The 23,069-nt window shown below is 38.8% G+C and overlaps 2 protein-coding genes across 8 annotated transcripts; one reads left to right on the top strand and one right to left on the bottom strand.

Moving 5' to 3' along the window:
- Positions 1-1,091: 1,091 nt before the first annotated feature.
- Positions 1,092-10,426, bottom strand: LOC136444621 (density-regulated protein-like). 3 transcript variants are annotated; one of them, XM_066442275.1, is made up of 8 exons: positions 10,315-10,426; positions 5,399-5,490; positions 5,095-5,114; positions 4,561-4,648; positions 4,352-4,426; positions 3,635-3,751; positions 2,286-2,425; positions 1,092-1,700 (listed from the first exon to the last, which is right to left on the bottom strand). In XM_066442275.1, exons 2-8 carry the CDS (start codon positions 5,481-5,483, stop codon positions 1,656-1,658), a joined length of 570 nt encoding a protein of 189 aa, XP_066298372.1. In that variant the 5' UTR covers positions 5,484-5,490; positions 10,315-10,426; the 3' UTR covers positions 1,092-1,655. The 3 variants fall into 3 exon arrangements, with proteins under 3 accessions (XP_066298372.1, XP_066298379.1, XP_066298366.1); XM_066442282.1 differs by having other exon boundaries at positions 4,352-4,411; XM_066442269.1 differs by lacking the exons at positions 1,092-1,700; positions 2,286-2,425; positions 3,635-3,751; ... (2 more) ...; positions 5,095-5,114; positions 5,399-5,490 and adding an exon at positions 6,015-9,262 and having other exon boundaries at positions 10,315-10,410.
- On the top strand, positions 3,684-23,029 carry LOC136444595 (coiled-coil domain-containing protein 62-like). Of its 5 annotated transcripts, XM_066442247.1 has the most exons (15): positions 3,684-3,785; positions 11,420-11,522; positions 15,344-15,402; positions 15,998-16,141; positions 16,400-16,592; positions 16,997-17,163; positions 17,635-17,814; positions 18,216-18,309; positions 18,542-18,643; positions 18,752-18,840; positions 19,009-19,088; positions 19,258-19,444; positions 19,760-19,876; positions 21,097-21,134; positions 21,548-23,029. In XM_066442247.1, the coding sequence occupies exons 1-14, from the start codon at positions 3,759-3,761 to the stop codon at positions 21,109-21,111; spliced, it is 1,557 nt and encodes a 518-aa protein (XP_066298344.1). In that variant the 5' UTR covers positions 3,684-3,758; the 3' UTR covers positions 21,112-21,134; positions 21,548-23,029. The 5 variants fall into 5 exon arrangements, with proteins under 5 accessions (XP_066298344.1, XP_066298320.1, XP_066298328.1 ...); XM_066442223.1 differs by lacking the exon at positions 21,097-21,134; XM_066442231.1 differs by lacking the exon at positions 21,097-21,134 and having other exon boundaries at positions 16,400-16,595; positions 17,000-17,163.
- The last annotated feature ends 40 nt before the right edge of the window (positions 23,030-23,069 follow it).

Here is a 23,069-nt window from a genome sequence, read left to right as displayed (position 1 = left end):
CATTAATACATAAAATGCTTAACAACTCAGTGGACTAGCCACCTGCTGTATAGCTTGCACAACTGTGGCCCAAGGGCTATACACTGCACTATACACCAAAAGGTGTGGAAACGATATTAACGTAGCAATAACAACAGAAATCAAACTGATAATCTTCTCTTTCATAGCAGTAGCATAAATGAAAATCATCTTATGATTATGCAAGCACATTAGACACAATGTAGTACTGAAATAAAAGAAATGTCATAGTTTAGGAAAATATTCAAGACGAAAATGTAAAATATTCCAAGTTGGTTGATTCCTTTTAATAACTGTTATTCATAAACATGTAATATGTAGTTGAAACATGTTTCCTATTAATTCTGAAAATGTATCCACCCTTTAGGCAGTGCCAGCAATACATAATCTTTTAAGTAAGAGTAATAGCAGACATAAGAGTCATAATCTAAAATACAGATTATGGCTGATATTGGTAACCTTAGGCTGAATAATGCAAATGAAGTGTTGCAGTACGTGATGTTATGAGTAAGAGTAATAGCAGACATGACAGGGTTATAATAAAGAAAGGTTATGGCTGATATTTGTAACCTTAGGCTGCAAAGTGGCATAATCCAAATCAAGAGTTGAAAGAGATGTTTTGTTTTGTCTAAATTCTGAACTACATGTATATTATCAATGATGTAATATGCACATCTGAATGACAAGAATCAAAACTACTGTAGCATTCTAGAACTTACCACTTTAGAAAATACCACTACTAACATTAGCAATGTTTATGTATATGTATTGACTATGAGTTTAAGTGTGTGATGTAAAAACGAGTTTATAGTTGATTAGCAGCATTTTTATCAATGGAACACATAGCAGTGTGATTTGAAGAAGAAATCGTTTGGAAGGTGAGCAACTGGATAAGGTACAATAGAGTTGGTATGGATGTTTCGTTCATGGCCACTTTTCAGTAACCACAACAAAATTAATGTGGTTGAAAATAGGTGTCAATAATATATGTTCTTTAGATGGGACAATATACTTTACTAAGCACATTGTACTTTCTGTTGTAGAAAGAAGTAAAGCACAAAGCACACAACCTGTAAACACACAACCTGTATCGACAATTTTATTGTGGTTCATGTTTGAGATTCTTGTGGTATTCATCTGATGTGTCAAGAAGGGCCTTATCTTAATTCACACTGTCCAGTATTTTTTGCTTCCTAGCATTATGGGTCGACTGCATTGACTATACTACATGTGTATAGCACAAGAGTTGAGCTTTGAATGTTACATACCAAGCACAAGCCTTTCTTTTTATCTTAAAGTTCCAGTCACAACAAACTGTTAATCTGGTCAGAGAGATTCCACTACCAATCTCTGAATCTAATTAGGACTGCTGTCCAAAGAAGAAAGACCAGCTGAAAATATATTGGACCAAGTCCAATTTTCAATGTTTTTCATTTTTACCACATTTTAAGCAGTAAACCACTGTTCTACTGACTGAGAAATAGCTGCAATATAACATGTATCAGGGTCTTTGACCTTTAACACAAAGATAACACAATGAGAGTTCCAGGGGATTTACCAGTGTACAAAAGAAAATAAGAGGGCTATTTTCAATGTAAAAGTGACTTAACGTTGTTACAGTATGCTGCTACATGTAATTATCGCTTCTGGTCTCCTAGGTCATCAATGTTCTCTTCATCAATCTGAAATAAGGGGAAAGAAATGTCTTTTAACACAATACACTACAATAAATGTATCATTATCTCTATCAACCAATGTTTTATCTTTTTCCAAACGTCTGAAGACATTTCTTCTTAAGAGAAATTTAACATACAAAAAGAAGGTAATGTCTTTAAATACTGATACACAAATTTGAAAAGGAATCAGTCCACCCATCCATTGAGTCACTGATGGACACACCAGTTTTTTTCACATTTCAATTTGAGGCCACACGCACTCAACTCTAGCCACTGGAAGAACTGGGGTTTGTACTGTAAATGATAATCAATTATACATTGTAAATATTACCAACTAAGGATGTCCCTACAGATCAACTGGCTGTTCTCTTCGAGTAAAGCTTCCATTCCAGTTTGTTTTTGACGTCTTTTAGTGTTTTTTATCGGGCTTTTTATTTTGTCAGGTTTTTTTTTTTTGGCCAGCAAATAAAAAACCTGACAGAATATAAAGCCTGATAAAAAACCCTAAAAAGATGTCAAAAACAAGCCTGAGCCAAACCTCTGCTTGGAGAGTAACACGGCTGGAACCCAGGTTATAACGACCATACTGACCTCGGGCCATTTCTCTGGGATCACGTCAAAGATGTCGTCTGTCACGTCCCCCTGAATCACGATCTCATCTTCCTCTGTTCTGGACGCTCCACAGGCAAACCTATTCGCAAAAAATTTTCTGGCCTGCTCTAGGTCAATATCTGTGGGATGAAACAGAAAAAAAATTGTTAACATTTGCAGCAAGTATTTTTATACCTAATTAATTGGTTGCTTTTTCTTATCATATCATAAAATTGTTCACTCTTAATAGGAAAGTCTGTTACAAACAATCCTTATCTTTCACAGATCAAAATGACACCACTCATCCAGCACTAAAAGTCACTTTACTAATCTCAATGCTTTTAAGATCTGAGACATTATCTATGGCCGCAGTGCATAAAAAGGATGGATACTACACGAATCATGCATTCTTGTTGCTTCTAGTAACCAAAATACATCAACAAATCACAGACTCTTTGCAATGACACTTCACATACATTTGTATAACCACATGGGTTCCCTTTTCTCAGATGATATGAAAAGATTTTTTATAACTTAAGTAGTGTAATATCATATAAACCATGTAATGCACAACACTACACTACACTCGATGGCTTATGACAGCAGTGCTCAGCCCATTCCCAGTGCTACCATTGTTCAAATAAACATGTGCAAGGCAAACATATCTGCCTCAGACTTGTTTTTGTCCCAACCAGGTAATCACCTTTTCAGTTAGAGGGCAGGTCTTTTATTAGCCTTAATTGCAAGGTTGAGCAATAAATGGAGAACAAATTGGCAAGGAACTTCCTGTCAACATGTTTGTTTACTCAGGACTACGCCAAAATGCGAGCGGATGTCTTACAATATTGCCCTGCACACGTGCAAAACAAACGTGTTTTTCCAGATGGCTTAAGAGACCTGGGAACAACATTGTTATTCGTGACAGCTGACACTAAAAGCAGTATGTTTTCAGCACTTCTTTTGTCAAGATAACAGTGATTCTAAGAAAACAGCTGTAACATATAATTACACAAAATTGACTAGTAAACATTATCATCAGATTATCCTTCATTGTTTGAAAAGTATTTATCATATCATGAACAACCACCCTTAGGTAAAACACAGCAGCTTTACTATTTCTTTGCAACATTGAAAATGAAAATTTATACACATCATAAAACATGACACTATGCTAACCCACTTTAATGCAATAAACACTTATGTCTAAACATTCTGGGTGCATGTTTGATATACATGTACTAGAATGTCTGAAGCAGATATTGGATATGTCAAGATGTAAAGCAGAGCCACGATGATAATTTTCCATCAATATGTTGCACGGAAAGAGGGACAGATTATTGTAGACCCACCATATGTAGCTAACCCGCGTATCCTCGTCACATATTTCTTCTTGTTTCTTTGTACACGTGCGATCGTCACCCCCTGGGGTTCTGCCTTCTTCTTGATTTTGATGTTGCCTCTGCCACCTGTTGGATGGACGTGATGAGAGTTAATTACCCGGTAGGCAAAATACAACAAGCTTACTTATGATGCAGAATGAAAGGTAAGGTGAAGCACTTATCCTTTAAGGTGAAGCAGGATACTTTTTAAGTAGTGCAATGCAGTCTTGCCATGGCTTATATTTTTCAGCCAAGCACACTGAGTCATCCCTAGTTAAGTTGTTCAGGTTTACTTGAAAACGACTTGCATGTCACAACGATCACATAAAAGTTGTCAAAATTTACAGAAGTCATAGCTCAACACACCAAAAGCCTTTGAATTCAATATCAATTCAACAAATCCTACTCTTCTTGATAAGTATTAGGCTCTTTTAAGTGCAGAGATTTGACACTTGAAGCTCTCCCATAAACGTGACTACCGGATATAAGTCTACATCTGAAGGGACCAATGCAACCCCATCCAGCCATGCCGAGCTGGGCCTGAACCTTCACTGTCTGGATCCACAGAATCTCATCCATATGGTGAGGCACCAACCAAGATCACCTACCATTTGCACCACAGGGACATGGATGTTCAGATAGAATCAAATAATTGAAATGGACCAGGTCTGCCTAGGAGAAACTTACCTCTCTTTTGTCTTCCCTTCTTGTCTGTTTCTCCTGTGTCTCCTCCTTCTGGGGATTTCTCTGCAAGAGAGGAATCTATTAGCGTTTTGTAGAGAAATTTGTACACTCATTAGTACATGCCAACAAACCTATCAGAAACAAAGATCCAAAGACAAACACTACAGAAATACATAGAGGAAAAAACACAGGAAAAATATTGTTCACCATACCTGAGAGATATATCTTGCCAAACTCGGAGGGCAGGTTCTTCTCTAACCACGCTTTACACTTGTCGTTGTTTGGCATGTACTCACAGTACTGTAGGTAGATGTTTGTACACAGGAAAAGAAGTTAGATTATCTTGGGCCTTGGCATTAGCCCTATTTGTACTGTACATTTAAACTCTATCTTTTTTTCTCTACTGAAATTAGTTTTGATGCATGCATCACATTTGCTACGTTCTCTAAACTAAAAAAAAAGAGATATCAACGCATGCATATGCTTTCTTTCACTGGGGTACAAGGTCAAGGTCTACGAAGGTAGAGCCTGGAACTAAACAGGATGACACTCTGGCTAACAAGGTCATACAGCTTCATAGAGACATCATGTGCAGTACTGATATACACAAGTAGGTGGGGCTGCTATACAGGAGCCAGTCTGCCTCTACACAACAATGTGAACATAATATGTCATTCTACAGTCACTAGAAAAGCACTCTAAGTACTTTGTCATGATTCCAATATCAATGCCCAAATTAGCCTTACCTCTACTGGCAGTGTACATTCTGAAATTGAAGCAAAAGAAAGATACGTAAGAAAACATGTTTTGATGAGACAGAAACTGACATCCTGAGTGAATTAGGAAGTACTGTATTAGAATCCATACGACAAACTTGTCAGGGTAAACATAAAAATTATTACTCTACATTGATGAAGGAAATGTGCTTCCCTACCCAAAACTATTCTGCAGTGCAGGTTTCCTTACAAGTCAAACATCAGTAAAGTTAACCATTCATAACCATATGCATGAAGACTGAGGTATGTTTCAGCGGTCCTATACAGTACATACCTCCACAGTATAAGATCCTTAGAGGGTATGACACATTTTTCTTTGGTGCTTTTGCTCCTGCCTCTGCCTCTTCTGTGGACGCCATGTCCAACCTGAAAAACAAAAATTATTACAGAACTCTGTGCCAGGAAATTAACAGTGAAACATACAATACTTCATCCAAGACTATCTAAAGTTTTCAAAAAGATTAGTTGTTGTTTTGTGCAAAGTATCACAAGAAAGAAAGCCTGCAAAAACACATGTGTATACAAGAATGCTGCTAGTATGAGGCACTACTAGCTAGTAGCAGCGAGTGTAGTTCCATAGGCTATATCATTTGAAACATTTAGCAGCCAACTTAAGAAAATTTTCTTTCATTACGTATTTCACAACATTGCAATCTCAAAGGTCTTTAATTCATGAACAGAACGAATGATTTGACAATTTCTCCTAAAAAAATACATGTTTGTTAACAAGTCTGCCTTAAAGCTCCAGATTATAACTTGGCAGATTCACAAATTTAAAGGATCACAATAACTATCATGAGGCACTTTCATCCTTATCTTATTTTCTACTTGTATGCTTCTTGCTAACAAATCAAAGGAATACAAGACGAAAGAAAAACAAACACAAAATGTTCACCACAAATGTTTATTTCCTTGTGTATTGCATGTCCTTTTAAAAGGTAGCAGACCTACATATTGCAGCAAATATTCTTTGGATGTACAGACTATCTCTAGCTTAGAAACAGTTGTTGAAAGATACAAGTAAATCTATTGAATACTAAGGAGCAATATTAAGCACTATCTATGCCACACAAATGTAAAGAACAAGGCTAATAAATACAGGAAAATATGACTTCTTACAATATAGGTATGTACCAATGCAGACAATAAACACCTGGATCTTATAGATTTACAGCAACTGAGAGATGTAAATGAAACAAGGAATTATCTACAATTTAGCACTATGCAGCTCCTCCACCAAGTATTGAGTGACAATTCAGAAAACAAGCCAAACATCCTCACGAAAAAACTCATACAAATTGGCACATGTAACTATCTGTCTATCATTATATTGTTAATCTAAGCTCCTCTTAGGTAGTACCGGTATTCTGTTTACTAGAATCTAGATTGCTATCTTACTTAAAATTGTCTATCAAGTTGAACGTAAGACTTATCTCTTGGCTGGTATACATCATGTCGATAGCGATTTTGATATGAAACACATATAAAGGACGTTTTGCTATCACCATACATGATCAATGTCTTTAGTTTGACAAAGATGGTATCTGTGATTGTATAAGTACAGTAGAAGTCTTACAAATTCTTACAAATTTAGTCAAGACCCTTGCTTGCTAACTTTGGCTTCTTTTCAAATGGCACTGTTGCAAAATGACAACATGTAATGTGTTTAACTACTGTCATCAACAAAACAGTAGGTAGATCAACTTGCTAATAACAAAGGTCTTTTTGAAGCTAAAGTAAACAACCGTCAACTCCATTTTCCATGCACATTTTTAACAAGTCTCTGGCTTGAAGTAAACAAAAGCAAACATTGCATAACTGGTCAAGTCTACATGTATATATACTACTTAAAATTCTATCAACATTTACTGGACCTTTTGAATTTGATGCTACATGTATGTTGATCGCAATTATTCTAATGCTTCACTCTTGTAATCATGTACTTTCAAAACTTAATGGCACATGAGTTTCCATGATTATCTGCTTAGAATAGAATGATCACACAAGTAGGAATTTAAGGACTACATCTGTGTATATATACATGTATGTGTACATACATGCATGCATGTTTGTATGTATGTATGTATGTGTATGTGTAAAAAGGCTAGAACCTCCTTAGTGTGAATTAGTGTGTACATGTAGGGCTTGGGAACATCATTAACTACAAAATAGCCCATCAGAAAATTGATCATGAAAAAGTTTTGACAAAGCACATACTGGTCCCATATACAATGTAATACAATATAATATAATACAATATACAATTATTGTACTAATTTCTTAATTGAAGACTCGTGGCATATAGTACAACAAAAAACAAGTAAATTGCCATTCTTCCTGCACACCCCAGGTTATATCTATATCCGATTCAAGAGAAGCATGTTTCATTTTCATTATATAATATCTATAGTCCTGACAAGGCAGTCTGGTATACAGTTCTCACTTTACATAGCAAAACAGAATATTTCTGTCTGCAATTGCAACCTAATGACATCACTATAAGTATTAGAAAACAAAAATACTACTTTATCTTCCTCTTGCTATACAGCACTTTTTCAAAGGTTAGAGTCAGCTGAACTGAACAGTACATGGAAGCCAGGAGTGTTATTGTGGTAAAGGGGAAGCCCGAAATGAAAAACTTATCAAAGTACACGTAACCGGCACTGGTTCCTCCCAGGAAGACCAAGTTGAACAGGATGAGGAAGGCCAGGATGGGTGCGTTACACAGCGCTTTCAACCGCCTCTGATTCTGCCCCGACAGTTGGCTTGTATAATGTTGTACTGTGGCCGTCTTTGCAACAATGGCGCCTATAGATTCCAAAACGATGCCTGCCCAGTTGAGAAGAGCCCATGTGATAAGGTAGTACTGTCCCCCGTGCCAGTAGCACACCATCCCGAAACAGGCCGCAGATGCCAGCAGCTGACGTACGGTGCCCTTGTGTGATCCGCCCAGCGGGATGTAGATGTACCTGACCAGGAAGGTGTGCAGGCCATTGTCAAAGTACCTCCACATCGCCGTGAAGGTGTACAGGGCACTGACACATCGTGGGAACATCGAAGGTTCGATTCCGTCCAACATGGTGATGGTTGATGAGAACCCATACAGAACCATGTATTTGACATGGAAGAATTGCACGTGAAGGTACCCTATCCCAGTTATTTCCATCAAGGGGAGGTTTTCCAGGATAGATATTTGTTGTTCAAGTTCACAAAAGTACAGCAGATGATATGCAGCCTCGGTGATGACGGCCCATATCGCTACACGGCACATGCACCACACAATGCGTTCCAGGCGAGTCTTGTCCAATGGGATGGGGTGTCTAGCGTACTCGTGGAATGTGTTGTACGTGATCAAGGGGCCATTGAAGAACAAGGGAATGTAGAAGTTGAACGAAAGAAAGTCGATCAGAGAATATGCCTTTTGGTCCTTTCGAAGTTTGCACACTTCCAGGCTGAAGCTGAGCTGTCGGAGAATTGACATCGCCGCGGTGAAAAGTAGTAGATAGTACGTGCTCTCGTCCTGTCCTGATAATGTGAACTGAAGAACTTTGAACAGGCTGGAGTTGAGTGTGGCCACAATAAATATTCCCACGCCCCAACACAGGAGTGCAGACCGCAACAATGCTGCAGCGTAAAACACCATACAATGAGCAAGAAGCACAACTAGGGGCTTCCACCCAAGTACAAAGTATAGGCATAAGAAACTGTAGGCTAAGTACGCTTCTCTTCTGTATTTTGAAAGGAACATTGACATTAGCCTACTGACCACTATATGGCCAGCAAAACAAAACACAAGTCCTTCCTTGAAGTGTGTCTGCCAGAACACCCACTCAAAGTCTGCGATATCCTTCTTTCTTCCTAGGAATGGCAGGAAGCTCGAGTGGTCCAACTCTAGATCCTCAAAGAGTGTGTTTTCCATCTCCTTTGATAAAAGATAGACCACATAGATGGAATAGAAAGCTGGACCACAGAATCCCAAGAAGTACAGTAGCATTTCAATCCTGGGAAGGCGGGCGGTGTCAGCAGGCATCTTGCCAGAGGCCATGGCTGGGGAAGCTTTGTCAAAACCAGTCCACCGGGTAAATGCAAAATCCAGGATTGATCACCTCGTAATTTCCAGCCGAGTTCAGCCAACCATCTGCAAGAACAGGCCACAAGATTCTCTCAGTATTTGACGTCAAAAGGCGAGCAACCATGACAAACAGCATGAAGGGAAAGTTTGACAAGAGGCACATTGGACAGAATAAAGGTACACATAGTCTTCCAGCAAATCAAAGTGCTTCTGTCCTTACCAAGATTACCACAGTTGACTTCATTTGGCAACATTTGTCTTTCACTGGGATTTCTCATGACATTTCTGAATTATTTGGAATTGTATTTTCCATTACATGACCCACTTTGAACATTTGAATAGAAAACTGCATGGAAAGAAGGCTGGGATGTAACAAGGCATAAATTATTTTAATTGGTTTAGAAATAATCAAGACAATTGCAAAATTATGCACAGAATATGCAGCTGATAGCATGACGTGTTGTGCATTCTTTAAAAAATGCAACACCTCAACTGCTATAAGGACCGAATTTTGTGCACAATCCTTTGCATAACACTAACATATGGTGTGATGTGCATGTAACGTTACTTGTATAGGTAAATTAGTGATATATCATTATGTGAACGGTTGGTGGTATAGTTGCATGGTGAGTGTTCCATCTAAATACACATTTTTGCATTCACAATGACATCTCCTTGCCATAATCTATATTTTTGAAACATGAATAGATGTGAAAATATTATACTCACGCTTTGTAAATTTTTGACAATGATGTTGATTGTTTTACGAAAATAAAACTAAACGTAAGTCAACTATTATTGTAACGGTTATCTGTCACGCAAAAGAACTGAGGAACACAAACGTTATCACTCAGATTGTTTTGCTGTAACATGACGTGTCTTACTTTGACTGGTTGCTGCATGCTACCCCCCCTCCCCTTTCAACATGACTGCATGTAATATCATGTATGGACGTCGCGTGGTTCACATGCCGCAATTCATTGCGAGTATTTTGTGGCAGTAAGCCCGCCATAACTTCTTATACTCATGTATTTTGAGCGAGTGACTCTTATGTACAACACATGCTGAGATATTCCCGTTAAAGTGCTCACTTGCAGTGAAAATAGGCGAAAACTTACCAGAAATTTCTGAAAATGTAACAAGATGGTTGGAGCTCAGCTCACCTGAGGTCACGCTCAGTGCGCAGGCGCCATGACCCCACGCATGCGCTCTAGCCAGCGTTCGAGTTCAAACAAATTCAAATTTCCCAGCGGTGACTGTTGTGTTTGTGTGTACTTAGTCAGGATTTCAACCCTTAAGAACGGACTCCTGGCCGCTGGTATTGCTTGAGGGGTGAGTAGAAAGTGTCAGTCTGTCAGTAGCCTTCTGTTTAGTTCTTAGACAACTGTACAGGTTGTGAAAATATGCGATTGTTTGCAGTCTAAAAAGTCGCTTGGATCGCAAGTGGCAAAAAAGTCGTCTGTACTGTACAGCTGTCGGTCGATGCTGTCGGTCTGATCAAAGTTTGTTTTCAAAACTTCAGCACTGATCGTTGTAGACGCAGTTTCATTCTTGTCTTTCAAAAGACTTGATTTTCCTCAAAGCATTTACCATGTCGTTTTGAACAAAGTAAGAGGATTCCTTGTGACAAATTTACGTTTTATTCTTTCTGTAGATAAATTATGACATGAACACCTCCCCATATTTTGCTGCTTTCCAAACTCCACCAGGACACCAAAAAACAACCAACAATTAATCTGCTGGGAAGCACAAAAATGCCAAGTAGATACGAACTGCGATTTTGCATCACCTGATAAAAGTATATTCAACAGATGCTCTGTTTTGTATATATATATTATATAATTATACTATACCACCATTTCAAGTCAAATTACAGCGTGCTCATGCTAGCCCTGTGTTTAAGCTTCATTTGCATGTCTTTGTTACTTATAATTGCCTATTTCAACATGGAACACGAACAGAGATGTCAATTTACTTTCTGGTTGACCAAACAGGTGTTATTCTGGAAGAATGGTTTAGGATAAATCTTCCAGAAATTCCTAATATTGTTTACTTGCCACTCCAGAATCACCAAGATCTCCAATCATTAACTATTACTAAGAGCAAACCCAATAAGAAGTCATCCCAAACACATTTATGAAGCTCAGTCATTAGACTTTAGTGCATCCATAGTAACCGCTAACCGGACTGTTATTTCTTCCCATACTTATCATCGGACCAAAGATGGACCACGCCCCCACTTCACCTGCTCGAGGCTCGCCGTTTAGCGGGCGGAAAGACTACATCGGCACCAGGAACAGGAGCACAGATGGCACTGTTGTCAGAGGTACTTACAATTCTTCCTGTAAAATGGTTACGTATACGTTTCTATATTCACTCTTTAATTGTTTGCAGAACATAAAATATATGATTTGCAAATGTTGTCGAATTTGCTATAGATTGTAATGAATTCTACCATCTCAGATGAAGTCCTATGCAAAGTAGCTTTGCCAGCTGATATTTTAATAGTGTTGAAACTGAAAGTATGGACTGGCTGGGATGATATTATATCATCCTAAGGATGTCTACTTGCAACTCTGTCATCTTATATCATCCTATAGCTATGGTACCCAGTCCTACATTCTTGGTGTGTCCTGTTTGTTTTGGAATAAGACATAGAAAAGCACCCTGGACAGCCTACTTGATACTAATCCCAGGGCAAATCAGGGCTTGACCACAGAACAGGGAAATGGACACCAGTGTGTTTGTGTTATACATGTGAGCCATGACAAAACTAGCCCAGTTACCATTGGGAACAGTTCTCATCTTTCCCCTGAAACTGCATTTTCAAAGCAGCCTATATAATTACAAAGAAGCTGTAAATTCTATCTGACAGTGCAGGTATTGGTAATTGCTTGTCTGTTTGCAATGATCTAACGCATACATGGCCGAAGCTGTAGGGTTGAGGTCTTGTTCCTGTATTACCGCGAGTACCCACTCTAAAAGAGTCCTGTCTAAAAATTGAGCTCAAAAAGTTTTGATGTGAATTAGGATTTTAGCATGGTCAATATTGAGCGATGGAGGCCATATACTAGTATAACACATATGATAGCTCAAAGTTCTCCAGCCTGTAACATTGTAGTTTCATTATTTTTATAATCTGTAGAATGCAGGTGGGTACTGTGACCCCATGACTGATCCAATCACTTCATGTATGTTAAGCTGTGACAAACTTTTAATCTCCAAGCAGATCTTCTGGTGGCAAAATCATTATGTCGACAAAGACTATATCCATTGGCCACTGGGGTAAAAAAGCCCAGTGCTCCCGGTACTGAGACATTACGATTTTGCCTTTCTACTTCTGCTTGGAGATTAGTAACCTTTGCTATGTGTTAATCAGTGGTAAACCAACAGGGGGAGCTTGCGCACCACATGTAGCTACAAAGCTTTATATTAGCATTGATCAATAGGATCCACTACTACCGGTAGTATTTGATATTTCTTCTTAGTTCTAGTCCAATATGCAAGTACAGCTTTTCATGTTTAACTATGAAACTTGAAGTGATTGATTGAATTAAAAGATTTTGCATGTAACAGAGTAAAGATTTATTTCCATCCCTGAATGACAAACCTCACAATGCTTTGTGCTAAAATAAGCACAAAATTGTATAGAAAAAAAAGAAGAATTCGTTCTTTGCAGGCCAAACTGTACTTTCTAATTTTCTTTGTACATTTTTTTCTCTTCTGAAAAAACAATAGGAACAATTGCACTGACTTGCCGTGTATACATTCTGTGCTACACTTGAATTGATTAACATTTTCAAGCTCAAATATCGTAGTTTAGAAGACCAGTGAAGCAAAAAGATCCCTTTGTGGTGGACACAAAGGTTGCCATAAGTGTTGCTAATGGTATGGAAGACAAGTTGCTTCCCTCTCATTTTAATTTGCATAAACATGGTGATCTGCATAAGAACAGCCTGTAGGATATATTTACAGGGGGTGAAAGCGCACAATGATTGGTTTGCATTCTAAAGCAATCAATGGAGCAAGTAGCCGTAACCGCTCAGCGTGGGTTACAGCTGTTTGGGACACTGTCGATACATTTCTGGCGGTAACATTGTAACGTTTGTTGGAGCTCCTCTCGTTTCCCTGCGAGTGTTGGTGGAAACATGGACCGTAACGTCTGCAATGTGCGCTGTAACCAGTTCCGAATGGTGTATGTCAATATAGGTAACAGCTTTCTCTTGTTCTGTCTTTGTTCTACAACTTGTACTGCTGAATTTTTGATACAACTGGTAACCCATGATTCTTCAATACACATCCTGCAATACACACCCACAGATGGCTGACTGTGGGCAAGAATCATATAGACTTGTCATGTTGCTTTTGATATTGCAAGAACTGGTGCAATTTGATCGTTAGATTTTCTTCTCTTGAATTGTCAAAAGACTTGATTAGTCCATGAGACTGTCTGACCTTTGTAATTTGCGTACAACTTTCTAAATTATGTCGCAAACACTTGTTTACCATTGTACAAATATTCACCACAAATTTTGTGTCCAAACTTGACCAGACTACAGTGTTTTTCTGAAAACACTGTTGATTGATGATATCATACTGTTTGTGCATCAGAAAAACCCAAATGCACCAAAAAGCACCCATGGTAAAGTAAAGAAAATTATGTTTGTTTACAATTATTACAAAAACAATATCAAATATGATTTTCTTCACTTTCCCACGGGTGCTTTTCGGTGCATTTATGTTTTTCTGATGCACAAGTAGTATGATATCATCAATCAACAGTGTTTTCAGAAAAACACTGTAGTTTGGTCAAGTTTGGACACAAAATTTGTGGTGAATATGTGTACAATGTTCCGCAAGTGTTTGTGACACAATTTAGAAAGTTGTACACAAATTACAAAGGTCAGACAGTCTCGTGGACTACTCAAGTCTTTCGACAAGTCAAGAGAAGAAAATCTAACGATCAAATTGCACCAGTTGCTGCAATATCAAAAGCAACATGAAAAGCCTATATGCTTCTTGCCCACAGTCAGCCATCTGTGGGTGTGTATTGCAGGATGTGTATTGAGGAATGCTGGGATGGTATCATATCTCCTCCTGGGTAACAGACAAGTAATCGATGGTTGTTATTTGAAAATGTCTAGTTGTTCTTAAGCCTGGGAGAATTATTTTGGCTTTACTTTAAGCACTGTAGGATATACTTATTTGTATGCGTATTAAATCATTTTTTTTTTGGAGAATGGTGTACTTGAACATTGTTGCCATCATTTTCTCTCAGTGTAGGTAACATTGTTATTTCCATGTCACTATCAGAACTCTGTATAAACCGACATTGCCCTTTTTTTTGACACAGTGTACTATAAACAGTGGCATACAATGGCCAACATCCAACCACTTTTCATTCTCTTTTGAATCTGTGTTTAGGCAGCCAGGACGACACACTGTTTACATGTTTCTTTATCCTATACTCAGGTTTCCTAAAGTTGAGATCTCAGATTTCAGCAAGGACAAAGCCTACTAATTCCCACAACCATCCTTAAGCTTCTAGAATGTGTCCTCATTTAGTCCTCAATCAGTTCAATTTTGACCATCTAAATGAGTGCCCAGGGATAGATTCTACAGAATTTTCCATTTCATGCCAGACTGCACCTTTTGTGTTAGTTTGCTACTTCAAGGTTACTTTTAGCTTGGTTTGGATGCGTGGTACGTAGCTTTCCCAAAATGGGAGGGTGGGGAGGGATGAAGTTTTGTTTATACAGATTGTTTGACAATTTGTTGAGAATGAGTTACATTGTGTCCATTGTCCACCAATAGGCGTCCGTCAATTGATACTTGTTTACACTGTGGCAGGTGGGCTGCTGCATCAGATGTTGCATGATCCTGGTTTTGATGAATGGAATTCTTGTATGAAAAGAATTAGATGGGTCTTATCACAAGTATCTTCTGTAAAAGATATATAAAGAGTTTTTTTTTTTTCATATCATGTACATGCCGTATTATTGTAGTAAATTGTATAACACAATTTTGTGTCTTCATGTTTTGGTCTATATCAGTCTAAAAGACAATTTATTTGGACATTCTGTCTCTTAAAAATACTGTCATAGCCATACCATTATTAACCCTTTTTGTCTTTTTTTGTTCTTGCAGCAAACCACTACAGTCTTCCCAGCTATGACCCACAGTACCAAAGTACACCAAAATCAAAGGTATGTTTCATATTGAAAAGTTGGAAAAGGCATGTCATAGAATCTACTACATGTAACCAAAGGTATTGAACTTGTGATACTGTATATGAAATGTTAGAATTGTTTTTACTTTCCTTGCGGGAAGGCGACAGCTTGCTTGTCCCCTAAGGGCAGTTGTGAGCTGTTTGATAACAGCACTTAATAATAATATCTCACTTGTGTATAGTAGTTTTCTCATTTATCAATTATTCAGTGTTGAACCAGTAGAAAGGTTGACTGTATGTGTTTGCATGGAGCAGAACCTTTTGACTTGTTGTTGACCATGAAAGGTAATGGATAGAACTTATTAGAAGGCCACTTTAGAACGTCCTGGCTTTCAGGTTCCTACAGCTTTAAAAGGCTTTAGAACTTTGATACTTGTGAGGAACAATAGATGGACCCACAGCTGTGACATATTCTGGTAATGTATACTGAAAGATTTACATAATACAGCTGTTGTAATACATGAAGTCTCTTTGTTTTGTTTTATTGTAGAATAGAATTAGAACTCTACCAATAAGAGAAGCTGAAAGTTCTGTATCAGTTCTTGACTCAGGTGTTTTTTTCTCCCATCCAGGGTGGACGACCCCTTGGCTACTCCCCCGCCCCACCCTCCACTGTTGCCTCCAGCTATCGCTCCCCCAGTCCTAACAGGGGAACTCCCCCCAAGGGCAGGTCCAACAGCCCAACCCGCATGTACAATGGATCTCCCCCTAGACAGGTAAAGAGACACAAATTTTTATGACATGTGTAATTAATTAAAAGTAGTCAGCATTTTTGACATTTGTCATTGAAGAGACTCTTGGCATTAATTCTTTTTCAAAAACGGTGGTGGGTGTGTATGAATGTTAAACCTTTATATAGAAGATGAGGAGGATCAAGTCATTCATCAAGACAATAAGCTGGGTAATGAGTGTGTGTGTGTGCATATGTTTGTGTTTGTGAAGTCTTTTGTAAACTCCCATGTCTTCACTTCTAGAATTATGTGACTGATCTGGAGCGTTCCACCATTGAGAAGCAGAGGAAAGAGCTGCAGCTTTTGATTGGTGAGCTGAAAGACCGCGACAGGGAACTGAACGACATGGTATCGGCGCACCAAAAGCAGCTGGCCTCATGGGAAGCCGACAGACAACGTGTACTGACGCTCGAGCAGAGGTGTTCCAGACTAGAAGGTAGTGTACCTGTACTGTGCAGGATTAAAATGTCATTTTTGATACTCAAATTGTGATTACAATACAAGTATATGAATTATGATATCCTGGGAAGGTGCTGAAGAAAGACTTTGCAACGAAACTAGAGCTGTGGATAAAACTGTGAGACAGCATGGTTTCAAAAATCGTATAGAAGATTACTTTCAGTATCAGAACAGTCTATACATAGGTGAAGAGCCACTGTAAGTTGTGAAAATCAGCAAAAATGTATTGTTGAAATTTTATGGTCATCAACATTTTGACAAAGTAGAGGGATAATTTTCTCCAAATTTGCTAAATTAATGACATATTTACACACAGAAATGGTTGCTACTTGTTTTTGTGTATGACTTGGTTGGTAATTGACTCCTTTAAATGTTCTTCAGGAGAGTTGCGGAGCCGGTCAGAAGACCTGAAACACATGCACACACAGATTAAAGTAGTGGAGTCCCAGGACCAGTCCAAGTCATGTGCGCTGGAGAGCACACAGGCCCAGCTGGTCAAGGAGTCTGAGAGAGCCAGCCAGGCTGAGATGAGGGTGGAGATGCTGAATGTGAGTTCTTTGAACAATGTTCCCTACAAACACTAACTAAAATTGATTCTTCACAAACAACACCTGCTAGGGGCAAATTAGACTTTGTGGAACTGTGTCACTGGAACATGCTTTTCTTGAGGAATTATTAGCTGCTTTTCTTTAGATTTCTATTTTCTTGCCATGTCCTTTCCATTCTATATTGAGTTGGATTTGTAAGGTCAATCACTGACAGTGGAAAAATGACTGTCAAAAAGTGGCTTCAATGGCAAAGTGGTTTCTCGCGTAAGAGATGGTCACTAGCACAGAGTTGACTGTAAGGTGATTTTTAATATACGGTCAAAATCTGTGCAAATTATAGGGCGATGGTTGGCATTTTTCTCTTGTAGAGAGTCTTGTCGTTGTAACTTTTGATTAATTATGAAAGCTGGGAGACATCCACAGCTATGTCAGTTTTCATATAAGCAAACAACAACACGTTTCTGTCCACAGGAGAAGAACGAGAGCCTGAACACGTCCTTACGGGACATCTCGACTAACCTGGGACACCTGGAGGCACGTGAACAGGAGTTAGCCACCCTCCTACAGCTGAAGGACAAGGATCTCATGGAGGCGTCCTCACACATCACTGAGATGAGCACCAAGCTGAAGAGACTGGACCTCACATGTCGGGTAGGTGTAGGGACTAGGGACAGGTGTACGGGCAGAAGTCACAGGGCTGGACTAGCCTCCATAGCAGGGTTTTTAGCTGGACTCTTTGTTCTGGCCTATTGTGTGCTGTTTTCTGATTGTACATTTTATATCAGCTTCTGATTTCTACTTAGTTTCTGACTGCCATCCAGCCTAAAACCTGCAACCAGCTGGTGTTTTATGATTCTTAAAAGTGCTTAGTAATAGAGATGATTGGCATGGACGTGCTGACTCTCTGCATCATGTGAACCGCTAGTGGACTGCGTGTGCTTCTGACAATGTGCTGTCATGTAGGGCTTCAAATTCTAAAAGTCCTAAAATGGTTTATCAATGGATGGAGTACCTATATGCATGTAGTGTCATTTATCGTATTTTCGTTCCAGGAATGTCAGAAAGTGGAGTCCAACCTGAGGAGGGAGCTGGCAGAGTGGAAGAGTAAATATGCCGAGTCCAGGAAAGAGATTGACAGGTTCAAAGGTACTGCTGTGTTTTAGCTATAGGTACTGTAGAAAACTGCACATTTTCAGCTATAGATGAGTTCTTAGAAATGGGGTATTTGACACGGAACATTTTTGTTTTTAGAAAATAGATATTTGACACAGAACCTTCTGTCACATAAATTGATTTATCTATTTGATGTGTTTCCTGTTGTGTGACTTGATCACTTTTATCATTATTGATTTTTTTCCTTTGCCTATATTCTGTACAGAAGAGATGACGAAACAGCATGCAGATGTAGAAGCTGTACAGGACAACCTCAGGAGAGCACAGAATGAGTTAGAAGCGGCCAAGAAGGACCTGATATTGTCAGGTAACTTATCCTTTTCTCAACATGAATATGTTACAGAGACACACTTTTTGCCATTGCAATAGATTGGGATGGTTTATCTGACTGCTGTTTCCATACTATGATTTTCAGCGGAAAGAGAGAAGAGGAAAGACCAACTACTAGAACTGCAGAGGTCCAAACAGGAGAGGACAGATCAGGAGCTAGCCAGTCTAAGACAGGTAGGAACTTTTGTAAATGTCTTTCAGATGATGAAATTGTGCCAAAATGTTTCATGAAAACGAGATACATGTAATTGCCCGATACAGGTTGAAAATAATTCACTCAATGGTGCAGGTACATTTAAGATCTTGTTTCTGTTGTGACATTTCTGTTTGTTTTTATTTCAGATATATGAACGACAGCAGAGAGACATTACCTTGTTACAACTCAACCTGGACAACTCCAAAGACAGACTCAGGAGCTCGGGGTAGGTTGGACTGCGAAACAGATGTAATGAATTGTAGAAAGAAAACAGCAAGGCATTTTGTGTGCCGAGCAAATTAGATGTATTCATTTATTTATCCTCTGCAAAAGGAACTAGTTCAGTTCACTCTTTAAAAACCTTGTTCATGTTTTGTTTTTGTTTTTGTTTGTAGAGGTGAACTTGAACTGAGTGGTCCCAGAAGAAGCTCCTCCCCCTACAGACCCTCGCTGTCCCCCCGCAGCAGTCCAATCAGACCACTCCCCTCACCAACACGAGGGAACCCAGGACACGAAAGCGCTCTAGACGGGAACAGCTCTCTGAACAGGTCCTCGGATAATGACAATCTCAGTGTTGATGATGTAAGTTGTGGGGAATCTGTTATTTTGATCTGAAATGACTGAATGGTTTGCTGCATTTGTCATTTTGGTGCACAACAATTATCTTCAGGGAAACACTTTGCTGATATAGTTTGTAGTGATTTCTTTGTCATGTCTGTTTTTGTCATTTGGCAAAACATCCATAACTCCAAAAACGTGTAATTGTAATTAATATAGAGCGTAAGCAATAAGATACAAAAGTATTCATTTATGAAAGATGCTTGTAAAATGACTAAGTAATGATGAAAAATCTTGTACAGTCTGTCCTAAACTTGTTTTTCATTGGTCCTTCTGTAGCTTGAAACAGCCTCCCCGACCAGTAAGCTGCACCGACTGTTAGAGGAGTCTCGACAGATGGTTGCCAGTCTAGAGGAGCACACCACACTGCCCCTGCCTCCTAACACAAGCAAACAGGTAAACACACCTCTCACCTTACCTGTGGTGCAGTTCGTCTACTTTGAAGGAGACTACCTGCCATGTGGCAAGAGTGCAAACTGTGTTATGCTCTTTTATAGAACGTTATAGTACATGTAATACAAAAACATGATTGCTGTGTGTGTGTTGTGTGGCAGATATATACTCTCCAAGCAGAGGTTGGTGGGGAAGATTGTCACCGTTTTATTATATGCCTCGTTTTTTTTGTCCGCTCGCCCCACCAACCTCTGCTCCACGTCGCGGGCTCAAAGGACAAGGGGAGGAGTAGTTCTTTGGGAAATGTGTCAAAGTCCCTCCCCGTGCCCCTATTTTCCGCAAGCTGTGGATGGGTAGCGGAAATAGTTTTATTGGGGGTCCACCCACGGCCGCAAATCCGGCACAGACAATGGACATCGCATATCCACGGCCAACAGTATACTATTGGCATCAAAATGTTAAAAGACAAAGTAAAGGTAGGTTATTTCAAAGCCGATGACAATTTTGCATGATATATTCATATATTTGAAGGGCCACAATGCAAAATACCGGGCGCTGCCCCCCTCCCCCTTTACGATCGCCGCACGTGCAACTCACTTCGGTCGGCTTGGCTATGTAAACACAAGAACTCGTATGAATCGGAAGTGATATAAACAAAAGACAGATTGTTCAAAATAATTGACCTGATAACTGACTCAGGGCTCGTAGCTCACAACGTTTTTGTTGTTATGTAAGACACAGTGGCGCACCCAGAACAAGGGACTTTCCCGTCTCTGTCAGCATTCCTCGGCGAAAACATTCTTCCCTTTGATTTATTTAAAAGCCGCCACAATGCAGTCTGATGGCTTTTGGGGCTTCAAGTCCCCCAATATCTCAAGAACTCTGCCATCCATGTTGCAGAAAGCAGTTGGAAATTCAAACTTAGGTAACAGAAACTCTCCTGTAACGGCAACGGGATATAGGCTGAGGGTACAATGTAGGTTTCTATGGTCGTAATTCACACCTACACGGTAAGTGAAGTTTGATAAGGCAACGATTAGCTGTTAATAGCCTTTGAGCCCGCGACGTGGAGCAGAGGTTGGTGGGGCGAGCGGACAAAAAAACGAGGCATATAATAAAACGGTGACAATCTTCCCCACCAACCTCTGCTTGGAGAGTAGCAGATATGTTTGCATGTAGGAATGCATCTTAATGGTGAAGGGTGGTTTCCTTTGTCTTTTCAGACACAAGCACTCTGAGCAGCACCTATACTAAACTGGAGGTTAGGGTCTGACTTTATGGTGATTTTTACAAGCCTGGGCTCCAAACTATATGTCTGTTGACATTATTGGTCATATCGTTAGGAGCCCAGGGTAGATGTAATAAAAGTAGTGTTTTGTTAGCTGCTTTAGTAGACAGTAGTGACTGAAAACACCAATGTAGCTTGTATGCTGTATAAATAATGCTTGAAGCAAGTTGTAACAAAATATCATGCACCTTCTATTTACTCTTTACACAAATACTTTTCTGGTTTACATGGCTTCTTTCCTTACTAATTGGGATGTCTGTATGCTCATTTACCATTGGTGGTGTGGGTGTTTAATATAATTGAATTAACAGTGGACAATTAGGAAACAATGAAGTAAAGATGAATCTGCTTGCTATCTGGAAATAAACAAAATTTGTCTCCTACAGATGACAGAAGAGGTTAAGGAAGAGGCTGAGGAAGAAGCAGCAGAAAATGGAGAACAAAATGGGGAAATATGAGGACTAAGATTTCACCAATGAAAATGGCTGAATGTGTCACAGATGTGGAAGAAGATTTCAATGATGTCATCTCTTTCTCCACAGACATAGTCAGATGAATAAAAATAAATACACCAAAACACATAGAGGAGATACCCAGAAGAAATAGGTGATGGCAATACAAAAACATTTATAAGAATTTAGAGGCAATATTCAAATAGGAACAGAAAGTAGGGTAGACTTCTTGCACTCTCTGCTGTCACTTCACCATGCTTTTATAATAATTTGTATACTGTATTTTTAAAGGTCTTTTTCTCAATTGCACATTGGTGCCAAAATACATACAGACGTTATGCCACATGATATTTGTTTAATGATATTCAGTTGATGTTTATGGAAGGAAACTTAGTTTAAACACTCTTTATTAAGTACTTTCTTGTAATGTTAAATGTAATGGTTAGATTATGTTTGTAATTATTGATTCTGTACAGTATATTTGTTGGTATATTCAAGTCTCAGCACTGATGGAATTCTCAATGCACCTCTACCTATATTTTAGATGTTTATTGCACTTTTATCTCATAGGAACTTAAGTATTAACTGATGTTTCCATTGTATGATTGGTAACATTAGCAATGTTCCATTTTCACATTCTGTTTTCAGATGTGCTTGTTTGGTCCAAGTTCTGGCAATGTTCAGCTGTGTCTACTTCTCAACATCAAATGTGAACATTCCAAATGTACATAACTCATTCTGCATTTCAATAAATGTAATTTACATAAGAAGATATTTTCACAAGTATCACAAAGATTGAATTTTGATATGCAGTACTGACAGTCAATAGAAAATTTTGTAACTCTGTCTATTGAGTGACATATTAGCATGGCAGCTCCAGGTAAAGATACCTCAAATTGTTGGCGCTTTTGTGGGCCTGGGATAGCCTGAACATGTAATAGTCTTTATGTAGATGTTCCAGGTGATTATGCTGGTCAGGGCTCTTGTTTATTTGAAACAGATTGCTATTGCTATTATTGAACCCTATGTACGTTGTATAAACTTTATTTGTAGTTTCAATATTGACAACTGTACAAGTCTTACATTATGTTGTTGCAAGCGAGATGTTCTTTCATTTCATAGCCTTTCCATGTCTTGTGTATTGCTTGCTGTTCAATAATGTTATTTATGTAAGTCATTACCACTCTACTGATGCCAGTTTACTAAATTTATGAGTGATAAACTAAGGTTCATTTTTGATTTGCATTGAGATTACCATACTGGCCGCCTATAGATAATGGTTTCAAAGCCACATTACATCTGTGTTATTTTCACATAAGATATATAATCAAGGTCCTATATCTTGCCTCGTGATATTCCGATTTTGTACCCAATTTGTACTTGAACAATCAAAAGTAAATGCATTATTCTCCAGCAGTATGTGTCCCCTGTTGATAGTTAAAAATTTAAGAAAAAT

This window comes from Branchiostoma lanceolatum, chromosome 1 (genome assembly GCF_035083965.1).
Source record: "Branchiostoma lanceolatum isolate klBraLanc5 chromosome 1, klBraLanc5.hap2, whole genome shotgun sequence".
Lineage (NCBI taxonomy): Eukaryota > Metazoa > Chordata > Leptocardii > Amphioxiformes > Branchiostomatidae > Branchiostoma > Branchiostoma lanceolatum.
This window is presented reverse-complemented; position numbering and strand designations above follow the sequence as displayed.

Excerpts from the sequence above, each read along its gene's own strand:
- LOC136444621 (XM_066442269.1), bottom strand. The coding sequence starts at position 9,169 with ATGGCCTCTGGCAAGATGCCTGCTGACACCGCCCGCCTTCCCAGGATT.
- LOC136444595 (XM_066442223.1), top strand. The coding sequence starts at position 3,759 with ATGGACGTGATGAGAGTTAATTACCCG. Across the intron at positions 15,403-15,997 it reads AAAGTACACCAAAATCAAAG|GGTGGACGACCCCTTGGCTA; the intron begins GTATGTTTCATA and ends TCTCCCATCCAG. Across the intron at positions 19,445-19,759 it reads ACAATCTCAGTGTTGATGAT|CTTGAAACAGCCTCCCCGAC; the intron begins GTAAGTTGTGGG and ends GTCCTTCTGTAG.